Source organism: Aotus nancymaae, unplaced genomic scaffold (assembly GCF_030222135.1).
Source record: "Aotus nancymaae isolate 86718 unplaced genomic scaffold, 86718_ANA_hifiasm-v0.15.2.pri h1tg000025l, whole genome shotgun sequence".
Classification (NCBI taxonomy): domain Eukaryota; kingdom Metazoa; phylum Chordata; class Mammalia; order Primates; family Aotidae; genus Aotus; species Aotus nancymaae.
The window spans coordinates 7,215,928-7,237,266 of NW_026988438.1; the positions used below are offsets into that span (position 1 = coordinate 7,215,928).

The 21,339-nt window shown below is 35.6% G+C and overlaps 1 protein-coding gene across 1 annotated transcript in view; it reads left to right on the plus strand.

The window, feature by feature from the left end:
• Window positions 1-21,339, plus strand: part of VWDE (von Willebrand factor D and EGF domains) — a 79,146-nt gene that overhangs the window by 43,922 nt on the left and 13,885 nt on the right. Inside the window, exons 14-22 of the mRNA XM_064380360.1 lie at window positions 3,851-4,006; window positions 4,113-4,217; window positions 5,717-5,831; window positions 7,880-8,130; window positions 9,106-9,325; window positions 10,997-11,134; window positions 14,651-14,791; window positions 19,242-19,808; window positions 21,188-21,283. Coding sequence (XP_064236430.1) covers window positions 3,851-4,006; window positions 4,113-4,217; window positions 5,717-5,831; window positions 7,880-8,130; window positions 9,106-9,325; window positions 10,997-11,134; window positions 14,651-14,791; window positions 19,242-19,808; window positions 21,188-21,283 — 1,789 coding nt within the window. The remainder of the gene's footprint in view (window positions 1-3,850; window positions 4,007-4,112; window positions 4,218-5,716; window positions 5,832-7,879; window positions 8,131-9,105; window positions 9,326-10,996; window positions 11,135-14,650; window positions 14,792-19,241; window positions 19,809-21,187; window positions 21,284-21,339) is intronic.

Sequence of the window (21,339 nt, forward strand, 5' to 3'; positions counted from 1 at the left end):
TAAAACAATTGTTCAAACCAGAAAATTCACCTTGGTACAATACTATTAACTAATTTACAGACCTTGTTCAAAATCTGCCAGTTGTCCAAAATTATGGCCCTTTTTCCGATTCAGGATCCAATCTGAGATTTGATATTGCATTTTGTTGTCATGTTTCTTCTGTCTCTTTCATATTGTGATACTGCTCCATCTTTCTTTATCTTTTGCACACTTGATTCTTTTGAAGAGCACTGGTCAGTTATTTTGTGTAATGTTCCTTGTCTGATGGTTAGATTGAGGTCATACCATGTTGTACAATTCTCAGCGCATACTTTCACGATGCAATGTATCTAATCCCTAGCAATGTAAATTTTGATCACTTACGGGGCTTTTGCCATGTGTCTTCACTTCCTGTTTTTCCCATTGTAAATAATAAATATGTTGTGGGGAGACACTTTTAGATTGTGAAAATATATGATAGCTCCTCAGACTACTTCTTCCTAATTTTAGTATCCAACTATAATTTTTGTTTGTAGCAATTATTACTTTGGTATTTACCAGTGGTGATTTTCTATTTCCATCATTTCTTCTACATATATTGTTTGGAATTCTACTGAAAGAAAGAGCTGTTCCTTGTTTCCAGTCTCTTTATTCATTTATTTACTCATACCAGTATAGACTAATAGAAACTTATTTCATGAATTATAATTCAATGTTACCATTCTTTATTTGGCTCTTAAATTATTCCAGCTTTGACCATCGGGAGCCATTACAAATTGGTTTTCATGTCCTTTTAACTTGCTTCCATAATTTTTGAATAATTTCTCGCTTTCTGGCATCATGTAATATTCCAGACTCATATTTCTCCTATTCCAACTTTAGAATCAACCGTTTCTCCAAAGAATCTAGTTTTATTTATCAAAGAGGGTCATTTAAAGTCCAAGACTTGGGTGCAAGGTATGCTTCTTGTTACAGGGTAGTTATTGCTTCTTGGCCCTTTTAATGGCTACAGTTAGAAAATCTGTATATGTCCACTCATACACACACATAGCTACCTATCCATCTGTTTAGCTATCTGTCTATCATCTCTGTGAGTTGATACTGATACTCCTGATTTCATTGCAGTACCATAAGGTTCACTGTAGCCTTCTCCTTTCCCTTTTCTTTATAAGTAAAAACTGGCTCTCATCATCCACAATCTATTTACTTAGTTTCTCAGTCTAAGTGTATGTGTAAGTCAGTTTCAGAAATTCCAACCCTTTCCTCTGTGAACAACAAATTTATGAAACAAGGTCATAATATATAGGCAAATACTACTTTCCAAAGTGACTTAGATTAACTATTTTCTTCTCTGTTTAGAGTGACTATCTGTTTTATGTATGATACAATTAGGTTTTAAAAACATTTGTATTCCATTTTTACTTTCTTCCACACTTTGGTTGATTTTAGTTATTTACTTATTTGGAGGGTATATGAAATGTCATAGTACTAAGAGTTGAAGCCATGTAAAAGCTATACACGTAGAATTATTACTTTCTTGTCATCCCTATCACCCATTTCCATCACCCCTTCTTTGCATTGAAATATGTTTCTACTCTCATTATTTTCTGGTTAATCCTTACTATATTTCTTTCTTACAAAAAAAATGTATAGATAACTCTTTTTTTATATGAAGTGTAACATATGTTACATGCTTTTTTCTATTTTCGTATTAGTAGTTTTAAGCAAGTTTTTGCTAGAGATTCAACCACCCAAGCATTTCTTTCATTTCCTCCCACAAAGCAGTCGAGACTCTACAAAATCCAATTTTAAAGGTGCTGATTTGTAGGATTAAATACAGGACGTTATCCAAGAAATGGATGGCACATTATGATTTAGCTCTTGTCTCTATTTGCAGGCTTGAACTTACTGTTTATGCTACTTCATACATGCCTGTCTTTTTCTCGTGCCATTCTCTCCTTCCATGTGAATTGCACACTCTCCGCTTCTGCTCCCGGTGTCCAAGTAGCAGTCTCCTTTTTTATTTTCAGGAAGAGAAGTATTTGATGTTTTGAAGCCGCCTTTGACTGTGCTAATTAGTTAGACTTAATAACTTCTTTTGTATTATATCTTATTTGAGTCTCTTTTATTGCAATAATAAAATTGTACGTTGTTTGTCATTTCCTTTGTGATCTCTTTTTACAATGAAATATCTTCCGCACATAATATAGACTCACAAAATATCGACGAATAAAAAGGAAATAGAACGCTGTATATTTCTCATTTTGGGTAGGCCCCTCTAAACAGAAAGGTGGAAATAATCTCTATGTTCTCAGTCATTGGCTGGAGTCTTCTTTCCACAAAAGAAACCGAGACCCTACATTCACCTAAGTGTAGATCATGACTACCCTGAGAAATTGTTGTCATTCTTCCTCTACAAGAGGGAAGCCACTGATAGTGCTGCCAGGCCAGACCCTGCACACCCGCCTAAACATGGAGATTTGCAGCTTACTCTTTCGATCATTAAATCTTCAAAAACGTAATTTCTATTAGCTGCGGACAAAAGTGATCATGTTTTCCTTTCCTTTTCCTGCTAACCCACAATACTGAAGCATCACCACGCTCCAAGACAAATTCTGAGTGGTTGAAAACATTTTACAGTCATAAGTTTCAAAGAAAAATCTAAATCTAAATTTTGGCAACAAAATATAGCTTTTGGTTTCCTACGTAGTTACCAGTTCCCAGAAAATTATTTTGGCTTCTCCTCTTTTGACACCAATGCATTTTCAATACTGAAAAAAAATACTTAAAGTGTAGCTTAAGCATGATATGTCACTGAGTTAGTAAGTAGGGTGAACTAGATGGAATTTATTTAGTTTCAAATTGCTAATAATCTGACTTGAGCAAAAATAGTTGTTGTGATGATAATTTTTTTTAGAGAATTAAGAACCAAAATGTAGCTGAATTCTCAAGAAAAATTTTGAACTTGGGGATTGAACACCATGAAGACTCAGTATGTGTGCATTTTTGTGTGTGTGTATGTTTGTATCAATTCTACTTTTGTCTATGGACTTTGTTTTCTCATATCACTATATACTGGCTTTCGCTCTGTAGTGAGAAAATGGCCACCAACCACTTCATAGTTTGTGTCTTACAACTCAAGCCGTCAGAGGTTGAGTGACATGACGTCTTTGTGGGTATAAAGCTAAAATATCATGAGTAGTTGAAATACTGGCCTAGCTTAGGTCAGCCCCTGTACCAGTTAAGCATGGTCAGGGAGATTGGTCATGTAGGAATATGAGAGGCCCTGTGGGAACTGTGTAGAGGGCAGAAAGGACAGTTTCAAGTAGATGAGGTGATGGAAGCTTTTGCAGGAGAAATGAAGGAATTTCTGGGCAGAAAATCAATCTACTATGTGTCAACTATATAGTCAAGTGTGTTTCCTCTTGCTACAAAAGTCATTACATAGTGGCCAATATGGTAACATATATATAACATATATAATATGGTAACATTGGTAGCATGTATATAACATATATAATATGGTAACATTGGTAGCATGTATATAACATATATAATATGGTAACATTGGTAGCATGTATATAACATATATAATATGGTAACATTATATATGGCCAATATTGACAAATTCTTTGATTTGAGCCACCAAGAAATGCATGATTTATTGGGAGCAATTTACATCATATTAATATATATACATTTTTCATTATTCTGACTAAAACTCACTCCCAATGTGACTTCTGTTTCCCTGTTATTTACTACATTATAATAGGCATATATTTTAAAATTAATGTTTTGGTTATATGTAATTTACTAGCAAAATATTCCCATAATTGAACAGAGGTTAATTGCTTTCTCACTGTGTCTTCAGTATAATAGCAGTGAATGGATGCCTGGAAAATCCATCTATACACAGGCTGTTTTCCAAAATAGCAGAGCTGTTGATTGTCAGCTGCCCACTGATGTTCAGCAGTTTGATACCATAGATCTGGTGGGTGAGAAACCAATTGGGAAGTGGCAGTTGAAGGTAAAAAACAAAAAAAAAAATCTTCATATTTATAAACAAAGTAAATACATATAACATTTCAGAACGTTTAGAGAAATCATCTCATTATAGAACTATTATGTTACAGGTATCTAACGATGGTTATAAATTCAGTAATCCCAAAATAATGGTCATATATGATGGTGCTTGTCAAGTTTGTGGTCTCTATAAAAATGACTCATGTACTATAAAGGTATGTATTTCTCTCATTTATTTTCACATTTACATCATGGGTATTTTCATCAGTTATGCTGTTGGCACATTAATTGTAGTTTTTTCACTTTTCTATCAGAAAGACTAATAGAGAAAAGCCTTCCTCAAGTTTACATTAGGTAATTGAAATTGTTACTCTGCCTGCAGGAAGAGATTCCTGCCTTTAACATTTTGAAATGGCAGATTACTTCTAAAAAATTGTAAGAGGAAGTCCATACTGAATTATTGACTACTTCACTCCTACCTACATTGTTTTTTCAGTAGTAATAATGATTTTCTAATAAGATACCTCATGTTGTTACCCAGTCTCCTTTGCAGCAAATGACATACCTTTGGTGAAAAGTTGTAAAATGTATAAAGTTAGTATTTTTATCGGGAGCATTTCCTGGCAACTAAGTTCATTGGAGCATGTAAATACCTGCCACTTGATGGATTACAGAACAGCACAGCCTGAGCTGAGTTGCAGTCACCTTCTTCTTAATGTACATTCAGCCTATCGTATTTATCAAAAGTGTTGTCCCACATGGGAACTGCTGACTTAACAAACACTATGGATATAATATCACTTGATTCTTCAAAGCTGAGTTGCATACAAATAATATTTATATACATGAAAATTTTTAAGGCATTATTTTTACTAAGTTTAAAATTTGTTTTCTTGAGATTAGCCATCAGATCAAATCTGATTCTCGAATCTTTGAGAAATTGTGTGATTTTTATTTTTTCCCAAATATTTTATTTCCATATATCCATAAGTACTTTAAAAATATTATTATTCAAGATTGTTTTCTTCTCCTGGACTATTTCACTCTAACTTTTGTGTTTTCCAAGGGATATTAAAGGAGATTTTTGTAAAATGAGCTAAGTTCGTATCTCCTGAATAAAATTTACTCTTCTCCCAAGAGTAGTTGCTCCATTTAATGTTCTTTCTGTGCTGATCGGCATCTCTTTCAAATGTTTTGTGTAATGATATCGATTATTAAGTGTGGATAATTATGCCATGGATCCAGTCTAGTTGGCTATGTTCATAGAACGTAGTGGGCTGCTAGGGTAGTGGAAGATAACTGTAAGCCAATATGATTTTATAAGTCGTGGAGGAAAAAAAGAAGTTGGTTTTATTTTATTTTGAATAAAGCACTCCCAGGATGAGTTTAGCAGTGGAAAATACCAAATGAGAGATTTCCTCCCATGTTATTTATAAATTATAAGCTATTACTTTGCAGAGATAAAACTTATATGTATTTTTATTACCTCCAAATTGATCAGTTTTATAGATATTTGCATATTCAGCTAATTTATTTTCTAATAAGCACTTATGATTATGACGTATGGAATAATATTTCATCTTCAAAATAGATGTATATGCTTTCACTGGGATCATCAGTACATATACTGCTATCCTTCTATGTACAGTTTTTAAAATATACTAACTATAGCTGTACTTTATTGATATTTTCTTTTTTAAAAATTTTCCATTAGAAAAATGTTTGCATTATTGATGGACTCTGCTACTTTGAAGGAGACAAAAGTCCAACCAGCCCTTGCTTCATTTGTAGACCCAAAATTTCAACATTTACTTGGTCATTTTTAGAAAGTAAGTTATTCTTTATTAATTCAAATGTTTCCTACACAACACATTTTTTAAAGTGGTTTTCAGCCAGAAGTTATATAAATGTGTTTAAGATGAATGACCTCTGTGTTTAATTTAGCATCTCTCCTAACTGCAAATTTACTTTGAGGGTATAGTATATTCAGTTTAATATTTGATTAGGAAAGCAAATGTGATTTATTAATGGAAGAAATGGGAATTGTTAATTCAGTTGCACACAATTACCTATGCTTAGCCTTACCTCTGTTCAGTTTTGTGACATTATTAACCATTTAAGCTGAAAGGCCATAGATTCAGCACCTGTTAAACCAGGTATCTGGACTCAGTAATCTATCAAGTGTTTTCCAGCGCTACCATTCTGTGATGTGATGAGTATCATATTGGGTACAGACAATTTTGAGATACTTTGTTTCAAAAAATATCCCAAATTATAGTCATATGCCATATAACTTCCTCACTTTCATAAATACAGCTATGTTGGTTCCGTATAGATGTCTAAGTTCTCTTTCCTCATGGGGAGACCAGACATTAATTAGAGACAACAGGACACAATTATTCCCTGGCCCCATGTAGTTTTATTTAAGGGAGTCATACAACTTTATATTTATACAATGCTTTGTAATATCATTATAATTGCATGTGCATATTTCATTACTGTATTTCATTACATTTACCAGATGATTCACTGCTTAGGTGTTAAGACTCATGGAATGCTGTGGAAAGGCAATGGAAATTTGAGGAAAAATACACTGCAAGAGATGAAAATACAACTTCTGAATTGGTGCCTCTGTTTTTTAATGGCTATAGTTTGACTGATTGATTCATAATAGTCTCATAGTGTTCAAAGTCATAAAGAGTCATAAAAATATCATGTCTTTTAAATCTCTCATATTGAGGATGAGGAAATTAAGATCAATAAATGAGGCTGCCTGTGTAAGGCTATGCAGGGACAGAACAGGAGCCAGAACTACAGTCTCCTGACGTTGGTGCTTCGTGGATGCAGGCGGAGGGTTTGTACTCAGTACAATGCAATGGGGCTATTTGTTCCAACTGTTAAGCCAGGGGGCTGGAAAGGTAGACATTTTTTTAAATATAAGACAACATAAAAAGAGTAAAAAGAGGTTTTCAATTGTTTCATGAGTATAAAGGGAACTCTGCCCGTCCCCTAAAATAGCCCCCTTTTTTGGGGGATGGGCAGAGTCTCACTCTGTCTTCCAGGCTAGAGTGCAGTGGCATGATCTCAGCTCACTGCAACCTCCACCTCCAGGGTTCAAGCAATTCTCCTGCCTCAGCCTCCTGAGTAGCTGGTGTTACAGGTGCCCACCACCATGCCTGCTAATTTTTGTATTTAGTAGAGACAGGGGTTCACTATGGTGGTCACGCAGGTCTGGAACTTCTGACCCCAGGTGACCTGCCCGCCTTGGCCTCCCAAAGTGCTGGGATAACAGGTGTGAGCCACCACGCCCAGCCTGAAATAGTCACCGTTTTAGTGTGTTCACTCAGCCACCGAATGAACCTCTGAGGAGCAGAAGATGAGTATGACTAATGGCTCCCATGTATTACAGCTGGGGAGGCAGGTACAGAGAGAAACATTCTGAGGAGCCAAAGAAACAGGGCAATCATGGGCAGTGAGGGAGGAATAGAGAAAGGGAGTAGAGGGAGAAAGTAAGACTGAAAGAAACAGAGGGCAAAGGGTTCACAGCCAGAGAGAGGAAGAGAGTAGAGAGGCAGGCAACAGCAAGAAGTAAGTTATGACAGAAGAGGCGCGGCCCCCAGTGTGGACGGTGGATGTGTATTTACACATTCTGTGCTGCAGCCAAGGCGCTTTTCAAACTTCCGAAGCACTGCTCCAGGTCTTGCACCTGTCAGTTACTTTCACATGTCTAACAGTGGAATTGAACTTACTGAGAATGTTTTTTTAAAAAATGAAAGTGGCAAACAGAACTTAGCAGAGTTCAGTCTTTATCAAAATGCGTCTCTGTGGGAGCTCTCAGAAGCACACAGTATGAAGTTAAGTGTTTTCTCTGTTACAGACAACCAGCCCCCAGTGATTCAAGCATTGCAAGACAAATTGCAGACATTTTATGGTGAAAACCTTGAGTATCAGTTCGTGGCCTTCGATCCAGAAGGTTCAGACATCCATTTTACACTGGACTCTGGTCCTAAAGGAGCAAACATCTCCTCTGCAGGGCTTTTTATGTGGAAAACAGAGTTGCTAACTCCCCAACAGTTTACTCTACGCCTTAATGATGACTGTGATGCAGAAACTAGAGTCACGATTGAGGTAATCTTTATAATTACATAAGTGTCACTGGATTATTCTGCAATTTTAACGAATTTATTTGAATTTAAAATACAAGCCATATTCCTAGTTGTAAAGACCAACAAAATTATTAAACATTGTATGGGAAATTACACTGCCAAAACTTTGACTATTCTTTGTAAGAATATAAAACCTTAGAGAGAGTCTCAAGCCCAGAAGCACAGATCTAAATTAATAATTTCTATACTATTTTGTTTGGCACTTCACTATGACAAGGATAAAGAACTCATTCAGCTCCACCTTCATGAAAGATCTGTGATTAATCTAAGATTGATAATTATACCCTTTTCCTTCAAGTGAAAGGATCTGAGATGTTGAATTAGAAGTCAAGATTATAAATATGACTTGAGATAACTAATTGGCAGCTATACCTCCTTTATCGACTTTTTCTTTTGATTATGTCAGTCATGAGCACTTAATACTTACACACTGTTTATGTGTCCTTTATTCATTTGAAACTGGGAACACGCTTTTACACTGAAGTAATATCATGAAGAGCAGCTGTGTACTATGCCATATTAACCCGGTAATTCAGGAGATCATTTGCTCTCTAGATTTGTGAATAACCCAGGTGACTAACTGCTTTCCACTTTCATGATTTTTTTCAAGTTGTTCTACTTGCATGACAGAAATTGATCCTCCTATAATTTTTTTAGAAAATTTATCCTTAGTGTTATATTGTGGTTATGCACCTGGGAGTGGGCATAATTGCCTTATTAAACTATTTTAATACCATTTTATATTACATGTATGTGTTTGTATATATATTTAATATTACAGTATATTTAACATGACAATAGAACTGATAACGATTGCAAATATAAGTGATTTGATCACACTTGTACATAAACACACATGCCTGTCATAATTTCTGGTGCATTAACTGAAAAGAATTTTATTGAAAAATAAGACATTTCTCTTTTTTTTCTTTTGCAGGTGACTGTGAAGTCTTGTGATTGCTTGAATGGTGGATCATGTGTGTCTGATAGGAAATCTCCTCCAGGGAGTGGAGTGTACCTGTGTGTCTGCTTGCCTGGCTTCCATGGCAGTCTTTGTGAATTGGACATTAGTGGGTGCCAATCCAACCCCTGTGGTCTTGGCAGATGTATTAGTGGTTTTCACAGTTATTCCTGTGATTGTCCACCTGAGCTCAAAGGTAAGTTTTTGCTTCTCATAAAAAAATTAGAAAGAAAAGCTCCTTGAAACACTCATCTACAGATTACTCAAGCAAATGTGTGGCCCTAAAGATTTTAGTACAAATCTTTACAATTTTAATAAAAGTTATTACAAATATAATTACTATCCATATCCCTTGTTTTTGTAAATTATAAGTTCCATACACTATTATAATTTTGCCAATTTTTATAACTGTAATAACAATGTAGGAACCTGTTTTGCAGGTTGTTAAACATTTCTACCTATATTTGGTAGGGAGAAATGTATTAAAATGTATTACTATTAAGATATGATATGGGCGGGGCACGGTGGCTCACGCCTATAATCCCAGCACTTTGGGAGGCCGAGGCGGGTGGATCACGAGGTCAAGAGATCGAGACCATCCTGGTTAACAAAGTGAAACCCCGTCTCTACTAAAAATACAAAAATTAGCTGGGCATGGTGGCACGCGCCTGTAATCCCAGCTACTTGGGAGGCTGAGGTAGGAGAATTGCTTGAATTCAGGAGGCAGAGGTTGCGGTGAGCCGAGATCACGCCATTGCACTCCAGCCTGGGTAACAAGAGCGAAACTCCATCTCAAAAAAAAAAAAAAAAAAAAAAAAAAAAGATATAATCTGGAAAAATAAAGGAATTATGCCAGGGAAAATATTAAAGTTGTCACTTCAGAGAGTTTTTATTAATAATTCATTGACTTAGAAATATCATGGTAAAAAGCTGAAATCAAATGAAATGTTAGCATATCACTAACTCATTAATAGTCCTAAAATGTGTGATTACAGAAATAAATATATGACTGCCAACCTTTAATTTCCCATGGCTTTTTAAAAACTCATATGAATATTTTCTTTATGTTTAATAGATGTAAATGTTTAATAAGTAAATATATAGTTATTGAGCTGGTATTTTTCCTGAAGACATCTATTTTAACATTGCAGTAGAACTAAGCAACATATATATGCGTCTTCTAATTTTCTTCAGCATTTTAAAACAAAAATCTTATCATTTGGGACTATGAATGTAGCTCTCTTTTCTACTCCACTGTAGACTATATTTAAAAGAATTCATATGTTGATTGCCTCATAAATTTTATTGTAATAAGGTCTACCATCCATATATGACTGAATTTACTCATTCAGATGAGTTGTTCAGCATTTCGGACAGCACCACGTCAACTCAAAAACTTTTATGAAGGGCATACTGACTTTTGTAACACGAACAATTTTCATTAATTTTCACAGCCAGGGCAATAACTAAACAATTTGTCCTTAAGCTAAACAGACAGCCATCCAAAGTAACTTTTAAAAATCACTGAATTTTTGAAGTTTAAATTACTGCTGTAATATGAAACTTTTTGCCTTAAATATTAGTGGAATTCTTAACTCATCTTATTTGCAAAAAAAAAAAAAAAAAAAAAAATCTTATGTACTTGGACGGTCTGGTTTAATATTAAATTGAATATAATTAGTGAATTTATATTTGATTATACAATAAGTTTTAAAAACAGCATACTTCTAAACTCATAATGTATAGCAGCTCTTTTGCAGTTAGAAGGACAGACATAAAAAGCAGAAGAAGTTATATAATGAGCCCACTGGACATATGATGTTTTTCAAATTAAATAATTTAAGCTCTTGATCTATATTTTGTATAGGCAAACATTGCCAGGAAGACGTTGATGAGTGTGACTCCAAGCCTTGCTTTGAGGGAGTAGAGTGCTTCAATACTTTTGGTTCCTATCATTGTGGTTCATGTCCAAAAGGATTTTATGGTGATGGAAAAATATGCCATGGTAAAAGTTCCTACTTTGTGCTATGTGATTTTTTTTCTGCATTTAATTATTATTATTATTATTATTTTGAGACGGAGTCTTACTCTGTCGCCAGGCTGGAGTGCAGTAACGCGATCTGGGCTCACCATAACCTCTGCTTCCTGGGTTCAAGTGATTCTCCTGCCTAAGCCTCCTGAGTTGATTACAGGCATGCACCACTATGCCTGGCTAATTTTGTATTTTTTGTAGCCACGGGGTTTCTATATGTTGGTCAGGCTGATCTCAAACTCCTGACCTGAGGTGATCCACCCGCCTTGGCTTCCCTAAGTGCTGGGATTACAGGCTTGAGCCACCGCACCCAGCCACATTTAATTAATTCTAATTGCACAGTTCCTGTCTTCAACTCATGTATTTATTCAGTTTACATGCATTATGTGTCATGCACTGAACTAGATATAGAGGATGCAAAAATACATAAGACATGTCCTCTGACTTAACAGGTAGAGTGTAGTAGCAGGGAATATGACTAGTAATTACATAGTACAATACGGTGTTCTGTGTCTTTTGATAGAATTCCCAAAAGGGCTAATAGGAATACTACACAGGGAATCATATCTACCTGGAGAAATAATGAAAACCTTTTTTAAAAGGAATTGACTAGACTATACTAGACACATGAGAACTGAATCTGATAGATCAGGAGAGAAAAAGGCATTTCAGGTAAAAGCAACAGCAGGAGCAAAGGGACAGAGGCAGGCAACATGACAACACTCCGCTGTGCCCCTGTGAATAGTTCAGCGTGCCTGAAGTATAGGAAGAAAGGGGAGCTGCTACGAGAGTTGGGTCTGGAGTGGTAGCCAGTAGTGAGATCACAGAAAAACCATGGAGAGAGACTCTGTTAAAACTTTGAAGTAGGAGAGAAACACGATACGGTTTCCATGTGAGATAGTTTAAGGAGTAGTGTGTAGGAGGGACCACCTGTGGGTAAGCAACCGTGTAAATCTAAAGGTGGGAAGAAGAGTTAAGAAAATATTTCAAATATATAGGGAAAAGATAAAGATGTACCAACCTGAGATGAGGTAATGATGAAAGGGATACTAAAGGAGCAAATTGATAGTACTTTGTCGGTGATTGGGATTAGTACGATGAGACAAAGAGATTCATTAAGTTTTAAGTGCTTAATTTTAGTGAATGCGTGTGTAGAATTTGCATTTGCATTGCTATGGACAGAAGTGTGTCCCCCCAAAATTTGTATGTTGAAGCCCAAACTCCCAGTGTGGCTGTATTTGGAGAAAGGAAGTAATTAAGGTTAAATGAGGTTATAAGGGTACAACCCTGATCCTATAGAATTAGTGTTCTTATATGAAGAGACGCCAGACAGCTTGTGATGTATGGACATATCAAGAAAGTGGCTATCTCCAAGCCAGGAAGAGAGGTCTCACCAAAAACTCAATCAGCCAGTTTGATCACTTTGATCTTTGACCATCGAGCCTCCAGAATGGCAAGATAACTTCTGTTGTTTAAGCCTCCCAATCCGTGATGATTTGATATGGCAGCTCAAGCTGACTAAGAAACACATGCAACGTAATGAAAAAACAAGTTGTTTTGAAGGGGAATTAGAATGAATTCAGTTTGGATGCACAGAAGCTAGGGTTACTATGGAATACTCATGTGAGCTCAGAAAGGAGGATTAAGTTGAAAATGTAATTCTTAGAATCATCAGCTATGTTTTAGAATTGTCCAGGAAGAACTCTTAGATTTAGAGGAAAGCCGACAAAAAAAAAAAAAAATTGGTGGGCATCAACATTTTAAAAGATTAAAACAGAAAAAGCTGGTTGGGTGCCTGTAATCCCAACACTTTGGGAGACCGAGGCGGGCGGATCACAAGGTCAAGAGATGGAAACCATCCTGGCCAACATGGTGAAACCCTTTCTCTACTAAAAATACAAAAATTAGCTGGGCGTGGTGGCACGCGCCTGTAGTCCCAGCTACTTGGGAGGCTGAGGCAGGAGAATTGCTCAAAACCGGGAGGCGGAGGTCACAGTTAGCTGAGATCGTGCTACTGTACTCCAGCCTGGCACCTGGTGACGGAGCAAGACTCTGTCTCAAAAAAAACAGAAAAAACTAAGTTATAGAAGACAATGTGGACGATCAATACCATTGGTTTAATTAAGTGAATGGGACGCTCTTTGATGACAAATATGTACTAAGGAAAGAGCATCATCTTGTGCTTCCGATTGGGCTAAGCCTGTCTAGCCCCACAGATATGAGTGACACAGTATAGGATGGGGAGGGGAATTCTGTACTTCCGCTTCTCACATTTACCCTTCAATATCACATCCCTAATATTCACAACTTTCACTCTAACAAGTGACCTAGCATTTTTCTTTCCCAAATAGGCCCATTTCTTCAATAAAGTCTTCATTCAGTGGCATTTAAGAGAAAAACAGGTTGAACGAAATCCCCTTACACATGAGTGACTAAATATGCTTCTGAACATTGTCAGAGTAACTTGTGTAGTGTAGGAAGGCATTTATTAATACAGAAGGAATTTTAGTTTTTGAGATGGAGTCTCACTCTGTCTCCAGGCTGGGGAGTGCAATGGCACAATCTCAGCTCATTGCAACCTCAGCCTCCCAGGTTCAAGCGATTCTCCCACCTCAGCCTCCTGAGTAGCTGGGACTACAGGCACACAGCACCATGCCCAACTAATTTTTGTATTTTTAGTAGAGATGGAGTTTCACCATGTTGGCCAGGATGGTCTCGATCTCCTGACCTCATGGTACGCCTGCCTCAGCCTCCCAAACTGCTGGGATTACAGGAGTAAGCCACTGCACCTGGCTGTTTTCTTAGTTTTATGATAGGTACCAGAGTCAATGAATATCAACACGAATAAAGCAGTTATTCTTGACGTTGTTGCTAACTAGTTGGGCACATAAGAGTCAATAGCAGAAAGGGCAAATTTCTGTGTGAGAACCCAGATGGACAAAATTGATTGGGTGGGTGAATGCAACCGAAGAATGGTATATTAACTTGGGCTGCCATAACAGATTGGGTAGCTTAAACACAGAAATGTATTTTCTCACAGTCTTGAATGCCGAAAGTTCAAGATTAAGGGGCCAGTAGAGTTGATTTGTGGTGAGATCTCTCTGGTTTGCAGGCTGGCTATCTTCTCATCAGGTTTTTCTTGCATGTGTGTGCTCTCCTGATATCTCTTCCACTTTCTGTGAGGACACCAGTCCTACTGGAATAGGGTGCCACTCTTATGATCTCATTTAACCTCATTTGCTCCCTTAAAGACCCTTTCTCCAAACATTCACATTTAGGAGTAGGGCCTCAACACATGGATCTGGAGGGGTGGGGACATAATTCAGTCCACACGAGAAAAGCGTGCAGAAGAGATGACATTTAAGCTAGTTATTTAATCTAAATTGCAGAGTTTAACCCAAGTAGCAGTTGTAGTGTGTGTTCTTATTTGGGGTGCTTTGGTTGTATAATGATTTAAGTCTAATCTGTTTTCCTTGTTCTCATTTACAGTTGAAACACAGGTTTTAAATAAGTTTACTACACAAACTGTGGTTCTCACAAGATCTGATGAAAGTGTAAATAAGGAAGAGGATGATAAAAATGCCCAAGAGAGAAAGAGGTATATTAAGCCAACAAATGGAAATTCCCTTAGTAAGTAATGGTCATAGTTAAAATCTAATGACAAGTAATTCCTCCTATTCGTTTTCTGGAAGACCAACATATTTATTCCTCAAGTATATTTATTTTTAGAAAGATCAACTAAGGGTTATATAAAACTGTTTAAAATTTATCCTTTCTCTTGCTAATCTATTGAATCATCTGGCTTATCATCTTTTTGAAAAATGTATCTATTATACCCTAAGTACTGGGGTACATGTGCAGATCGTGTAGGTTTGTTATATAGGTATACACGTGCCATGGTTGTGGTTTGATGCATTAATCACCCCGTCATCTACATTAGGTATTTCTCCTTAATGCTGTCACTGCCCAATCTCCGCACCCCCTGCTATGCCTCCCCTAGTTCCCCACCCCCAACACCCGGGTGAATGATGTTCCCCTCCCTGTGTCTGTGTGACTTATGTTTTAGAAAAATGCATTTATGTCCTCTTATGAACAAAGCATCTTTTTTTTGAGATGCAGTTTTGCTTGGTTGCCCAGGCTTAAGTACAGTGGTACAATCTCTGCTCACTGCAACCTCCACCTACCAGGTTCAAGGAATTCCCTGCCTCAGCCTTCTCAGTAGCTGGGATTACAGGCACCTGCAACGACGGCCCTGCTAATTTTTGTATTTTTAGTAGAGACGGAGTTTCACTATCTTGGCCAGGCTGATCTCCAACTCCTGACCACGTGATCCACCCTCCTCAGCCTTTCAAAGTGCTGGGATTACAGGCATGGTGTGAGCCACCGCACCTGGCCAAACAAAGCATCATTTACAGTGATTGCAGAGAAGCTTATGGTTGGAGATGACCATTTCAAACATATTTTATAAATCCCTGGAAACTGGTCATCCAGTATCTGCTCAAACCCTAAAAGTGATAAGAAGTTCACTAGTTCACAAGGCCTTTTCTGTGTCATAGGGCTTTCTTAATAGCTCTTAGTTGGTTCAATAACATTCTGTGATTGTCTTCATAAAGTTATCATACATTTCACATTGGCTTTCTTTATGCCTTTGCATTCTGTAATATCAACCGTTGTTATGAATGGGGTATCTCTTAAGATATTTTTGATTCCTGGAACATAGGAAATGAGTCTTGATTTTAGTATTGTTCCTCTGTTGTTACCTCACTGAATACTCCGATGTACACTATGGTTATAGTGGATTATATTTCTTGATTTTATTGGCAGACTAATTGTTTTTTGAAAATGAGGAGTTTTGTTTGCTATTCTTTTTTACTTCCTTGTCTTAATAGTGAGATTTAATTTATACTTATAATGTGCCAGCACCAGGCAGACGTTTTTCTGTGTCTTACTTCATTCAATCCTCATGATAGCTATTTCCAGCAACTGTTATTACTTCTGTTTTACAGATGATTAAACAGAATCATAGATGGGTTAAGTAATGTGTTCAGATTGTGGAGTTTTAAATAACAGAAGAGAGAGTTGAGCCAGAGCAATCTCACTGAGGAGACCAGGGTCTCAAACTTACACTCTCATTGTAGTATGGTGTACCCCTAGTACAAAGCCTGTCGGGAAGGGAGAGCTTTGTTAATGGTATGGGAATTCTCATGTTACACTATTGACCATGTTATCACTGTAGTTTCTATTAGATATCCTTTATCCAATTAATGAATTTTCCTTTTATTAGTTGCCTTTTCAGAATTCCTAGTTTTAAATCAGGATTGGGTTATAAATGTTATCAAATGCTTTTTTGGCATCACTTATTACTTACCATAATTGCAATTAACAAAGTTTCTTTAGACTGATTTTGTCACAATATTTAAAATCAGTAATTAATGCATATTATATTTCAACATTTTATATTTTCTGTCTTGTCTTTATGCAATTACATGATATAATTATATTAATAGATACAAGTATAACCCTGATATAATTTTCTGTAAAAACACTGCTACTTTAGACTTGCTAGCATACCATTTTAATTTTTTATATAATGTCCCAAATATATTGACTATATGATTATGCCACTTTAATAAAGTGTTCATAAAACTTTTCATCTCTTTTTGTGCATTGCTGCAGTTTTGAAAATACTCTTTCCTTGACTATGTGGTGACATTTTTTCATTAGGTGATCTGTCCTAGCGTAATTTGGGGGAGTAATTTTGGATTGTTTTTCTATTTCCATCAACGTTTATATCTCCTCTTGAGTCAATTTACTCATTTGTATTTTGCCAGAAAATCATTTGTCACATTTAGATTTCAAATTCTTGTAAACAATTATAGGTGGTACTCTTGTACAATTTAAAATTGTCTTCTTGTATATAGCTTTTCAATTTTCTCATCTCCAAAGTTGTTTAGTTGTATCTTACCACTGTTATTGTTTTTGATTTTTCCTAGATAGAAGTTGACAAAAGTTATCTATTTAATTGGGTTTCTTTTTTTAAATAATCATTTAGATTTGTTTTTCTGCTAATCGCTATCCTTTTGCTGCCTTTTCTATTGATTTGTAGGAGTACTTTATATATTGTGACCACCTCATATATTCTGATCCTATACATAATATGTACTTGAAATTAGCATGTTTATCTCTGGGGTTAGCCTTTATCTGTGTTTTCTTTTTATATGAAAGCATTAAAATTTTATGTAATCAAATAAATATATTTTTAAAATCTTTTATTTACAGCTTCAGTTTAAGGATCTCTCAAGGTTTAAGTTATAAATGTGAACTTTAAATTCTCTTTTAGAACATTTATTATTTTATATTTTATATTTAGTTTTTAATCTACTTGAAATTTGTCATTTTATGATATGAAGTAGTGGTCCAATACGTTTTTTGTTCCAGATAAATAGCAATTATGTAGTATCATTTATAAAATAAGCCACATTGAATTTAAATATCATATTTTTCATTTAAAGTCCCTTATATGTTAAGATATATTTCTGAGCTTTCTATTATGTTTTTATTTTCTAATAGTCTTTTTTCTATGCCAATAATACATTGTTTTGATTAGTGTGGCTTTATACTACATTTTAATATGTGTAAGGCAAATATCTTCTCAGGATTCTTGTATTTTGCAATTTTTATGATATCTCTGATTTATACCTTCATAGGAACATCAACTCATTAAACTTCAAAAGAAAAAATGTAATTTACTAACATTCATTTGCTAACATATGCTCTTTTCTTACTTTCTTCAGTGGTAATTTTTGCAATCTGGAGTTGCAGTTCTGCTCTGCTTCTTTCTCCAATTCTCACAATAAACACTCTTCTTAAGGAGAAGGTTCATGTAAAGCAGTTTGGTTCTGGAAGGAGTCCCCTTTGTGTGCAGAGGCTCGTGGAAGGGGGCACTGACTCGGCGCGGATCATCTGAAGCAGTTCTCCTGGGAACTGTCAGTCGAGGACCCTTTTGCTGCATCTGTTGACTTATTTGTGCTCACTTCATTGCCCTTATTTATGTTTGGGGCTATATTTGGTGCACTCTTGTTTCTATTAGTCTGATCGCATATACTTTTTACGTTTCAAGAAGTTCTCACATTTTTCAGAAATCTTTCATTGCATCTGTCGCCAACTATGTTAAGGATTATTTTTGTGATTTGGCTTGGTTTTCTGTTTTTACATTTTAAAACCTTTAAGAAGAGCTTTGTATGAAGACAGTGCAAAATCAAGCCCTAAATTTGCATTAGACAGTATAACAAGAAAAACTTGTCTAATCACTGCTTAAAATGTGTTCATACTCTAAAACTCATTAGATTTTTCCATGTCAAAGAAGTAAAAATGAGTTATAAGGAAATGAAGTATTTTGGCAGGTAGAAATAAGTAGTAACCACCTAAAAAAAGATGTGTAAAAATGTTTTAATTTCTAGTTGAGCAACCAAGATGGAGACATAAAATCTCATTTTATCATATTGGTAAAATTATTAGAGCCATGGTTGTTGGCCTCTCATGTAAAATAGCATTTATATAATTTTCCAATTTTTACTTACACATTTAGTTCCTGTCTTCTTTATAGGCAAAATTACTTACTCTTCTGTGTTTCTACAGGCTTCATTTTTATATTTGTCGGTCTTGTAGTAGTTCTCAATGATTGTGTGTCTTAGTGAGTGGCTCACATGTCTGTATCCTTGACAACATTCTAACTTGCTCAAGGATAGGGGCTGTGCTTTCCTTTGTTTTGAGGCTCACGTGTATGAGGTGATCAACAAGTTTTCATTAGCTATTTCAAAATCTTAATTAAATAAATGATTGTACTTTAACTTCTATACTGTTTAACATTCTGTGTTATCTTGTCTACCCCAAAAGATTATAGGCTCCTTGAAGGCAGAAAGAGTGTCATGATTTCTTATTAGTATACAGCTCCTGCGACATACAGTGTTAGACATGTAGATACCAAATGAAGAAATGAATTACTTAATGTAAAATATATCAGGTAGAGAAGACTATTAAGAGATGCTGCTAACTTTTAAAAAATCTTTTGGTTGTGCAGGTATAAATTTTCAGCCACCATCAACAGAATATTCACTAATTGGTACAAGATTTACCCCCACTCCCGCTACTATCAAAAAGTTATTGTGCACAATCAACATCTCCTGCTCATCACTAAAATCAATTACAGCTCAAATGGATAATTCAATAAAGACTGTTTCCCATCAGATATCAGGTTTTGAACATGTGGATCATAGTCTCAGTACAAATCGCAGTCCGGATGAGTTGGAAGTTTCTATGAAAAACAGTAGCTCTTTAAGCATGAGCCCAAACAGCACCCATGGCAAAGCAAAAGGTGATATCCAGAGCACCATCCAAACAGAGACAGGAGGGCATAATTCTCAAATTAGCAGGACTTCCCCAGGTGACATACAGTATGAAGAGGAGTTTGTGTCATCTGTTACCAAAACAATCACTATTTTGCCAGAAAAGTTTGGATCAACCAAAATATCACCTTGTGCAGACTCGCCTTGTTTCCTTGGTGTTTCCTGTGTGCCAAGCTCAGATGGTCACTTCAAATGTGGACGCTGCCCTTTTGGGTATTATGGAGATGGTATCAATTGCAGAGGTAATATGGAAGTCTTCAGAAGACAAAAACAAAATTATCTAATTCAAGTTTAAGTAATTACAAAGATATATTTTTTAATTTACTAATTTCTATTTATTCTGCTTAGTTCACTTTTTTCTGTTTATTTTATTAATTGATCATTTATACTGTATTCTCATCATACTTTGAAAGAACAAAAGTGGATTTTCTGAGTTTTTCGCTAAAATCATGTTAATATTATAGAGTATCACAACTTTATATGTTACAAATATATTTGAGTACTTTCTGTGTTCCAGGGTCTGTGGAAACATTTTGTATCAACTGTGTCATATAATCCACATGAATCCCACATATTGGGGATTATTTTTCCCGTTGTACAGATGAGAAAACAGCTTTGGAGTGCCGACTGAGTTTCCCAGCATTAATCAGCAAAAGACGTCAACATAGATCTGATTAACATTGTGATCTGTGTTCTTTTCAGCTCACAGTGGGTGTTTAGTGCTTCAGATTCCTAATTCTGGCATAGGTGCTTATTTGCATGAACTAGGTTTCTCTGTAATCCCTCCACCTCTTTTGAGATTATAGCAAATTGTATATGACTTTCATTTTAACGGCATTTTTTCTGTCTTCTCACAATTATTAACATTGTTTTCTCTGATGAAAATCAAATTTTTGACTTTGACAAATTAGAAGCTGTTTTGTTTTATTGTTTTGCTTTGTTTGTGTTTTGGCTTGAGACTAAACTTAAGCCGGAGAGTTGTTGGAAATTTCTTATGTTCTCAGTATTACCTAGAGGGACTAAAGATTTCTTTTTTTCTGTAGGAATAATAATAGTAACCCTCAATACCTACATGCTTATAATATAAAACACCTTATTATTAACAAATAGAACAAAATTACCTGATGCATTTCGGTTATCTCAGGAAGTATAGAATGCTAACTAGAATATATTAGGTAATTAGAGAAGTTTAGGAAATAGTAACCTATTAGTTTACGAGACATTCCTGGCATCTTGCTCTTTGAAATTCTGATTATCCTTGTCATTCGCCAACATTTGGCAGATTAGTATCTGAAATTCCATTGAAACTTTCATTTGAAAAGACACTGTAATCCCATGTATGATTAGCTGCTATCTCCAACATCACGTTCTGCTTGGGGAGTCATTACCACATGTGATGGCTCTTCCTTACCTTATTAATCATTTTTCTCCATCATACTAGTAGTAAAACAAATATAAAGGAAAAAAACACAATTTTATGGGTAAATGTATTGGTTGTTGTTTAACAGTAGTATCATACTATTCAAATTTCAGAGACTTTTGCTTTTATTATAACTAAGTCTGTGGGCAACATGTATGTTCTGTATTAGCAATTAACCTTTTTTTCCTTGATTTTTTAAAGCCATTTGTAGATATCCATGTGGAAAAAGTAGGGAGTGTGTTGCCCCAAACATATGCAAATGTAAACCTGGTTACATTGGTTCTAACTGCCAAACTGGTAGGTAACATCATTCATTAGTTTGCATGATAAATTTTATTTGGTAATTGATATGT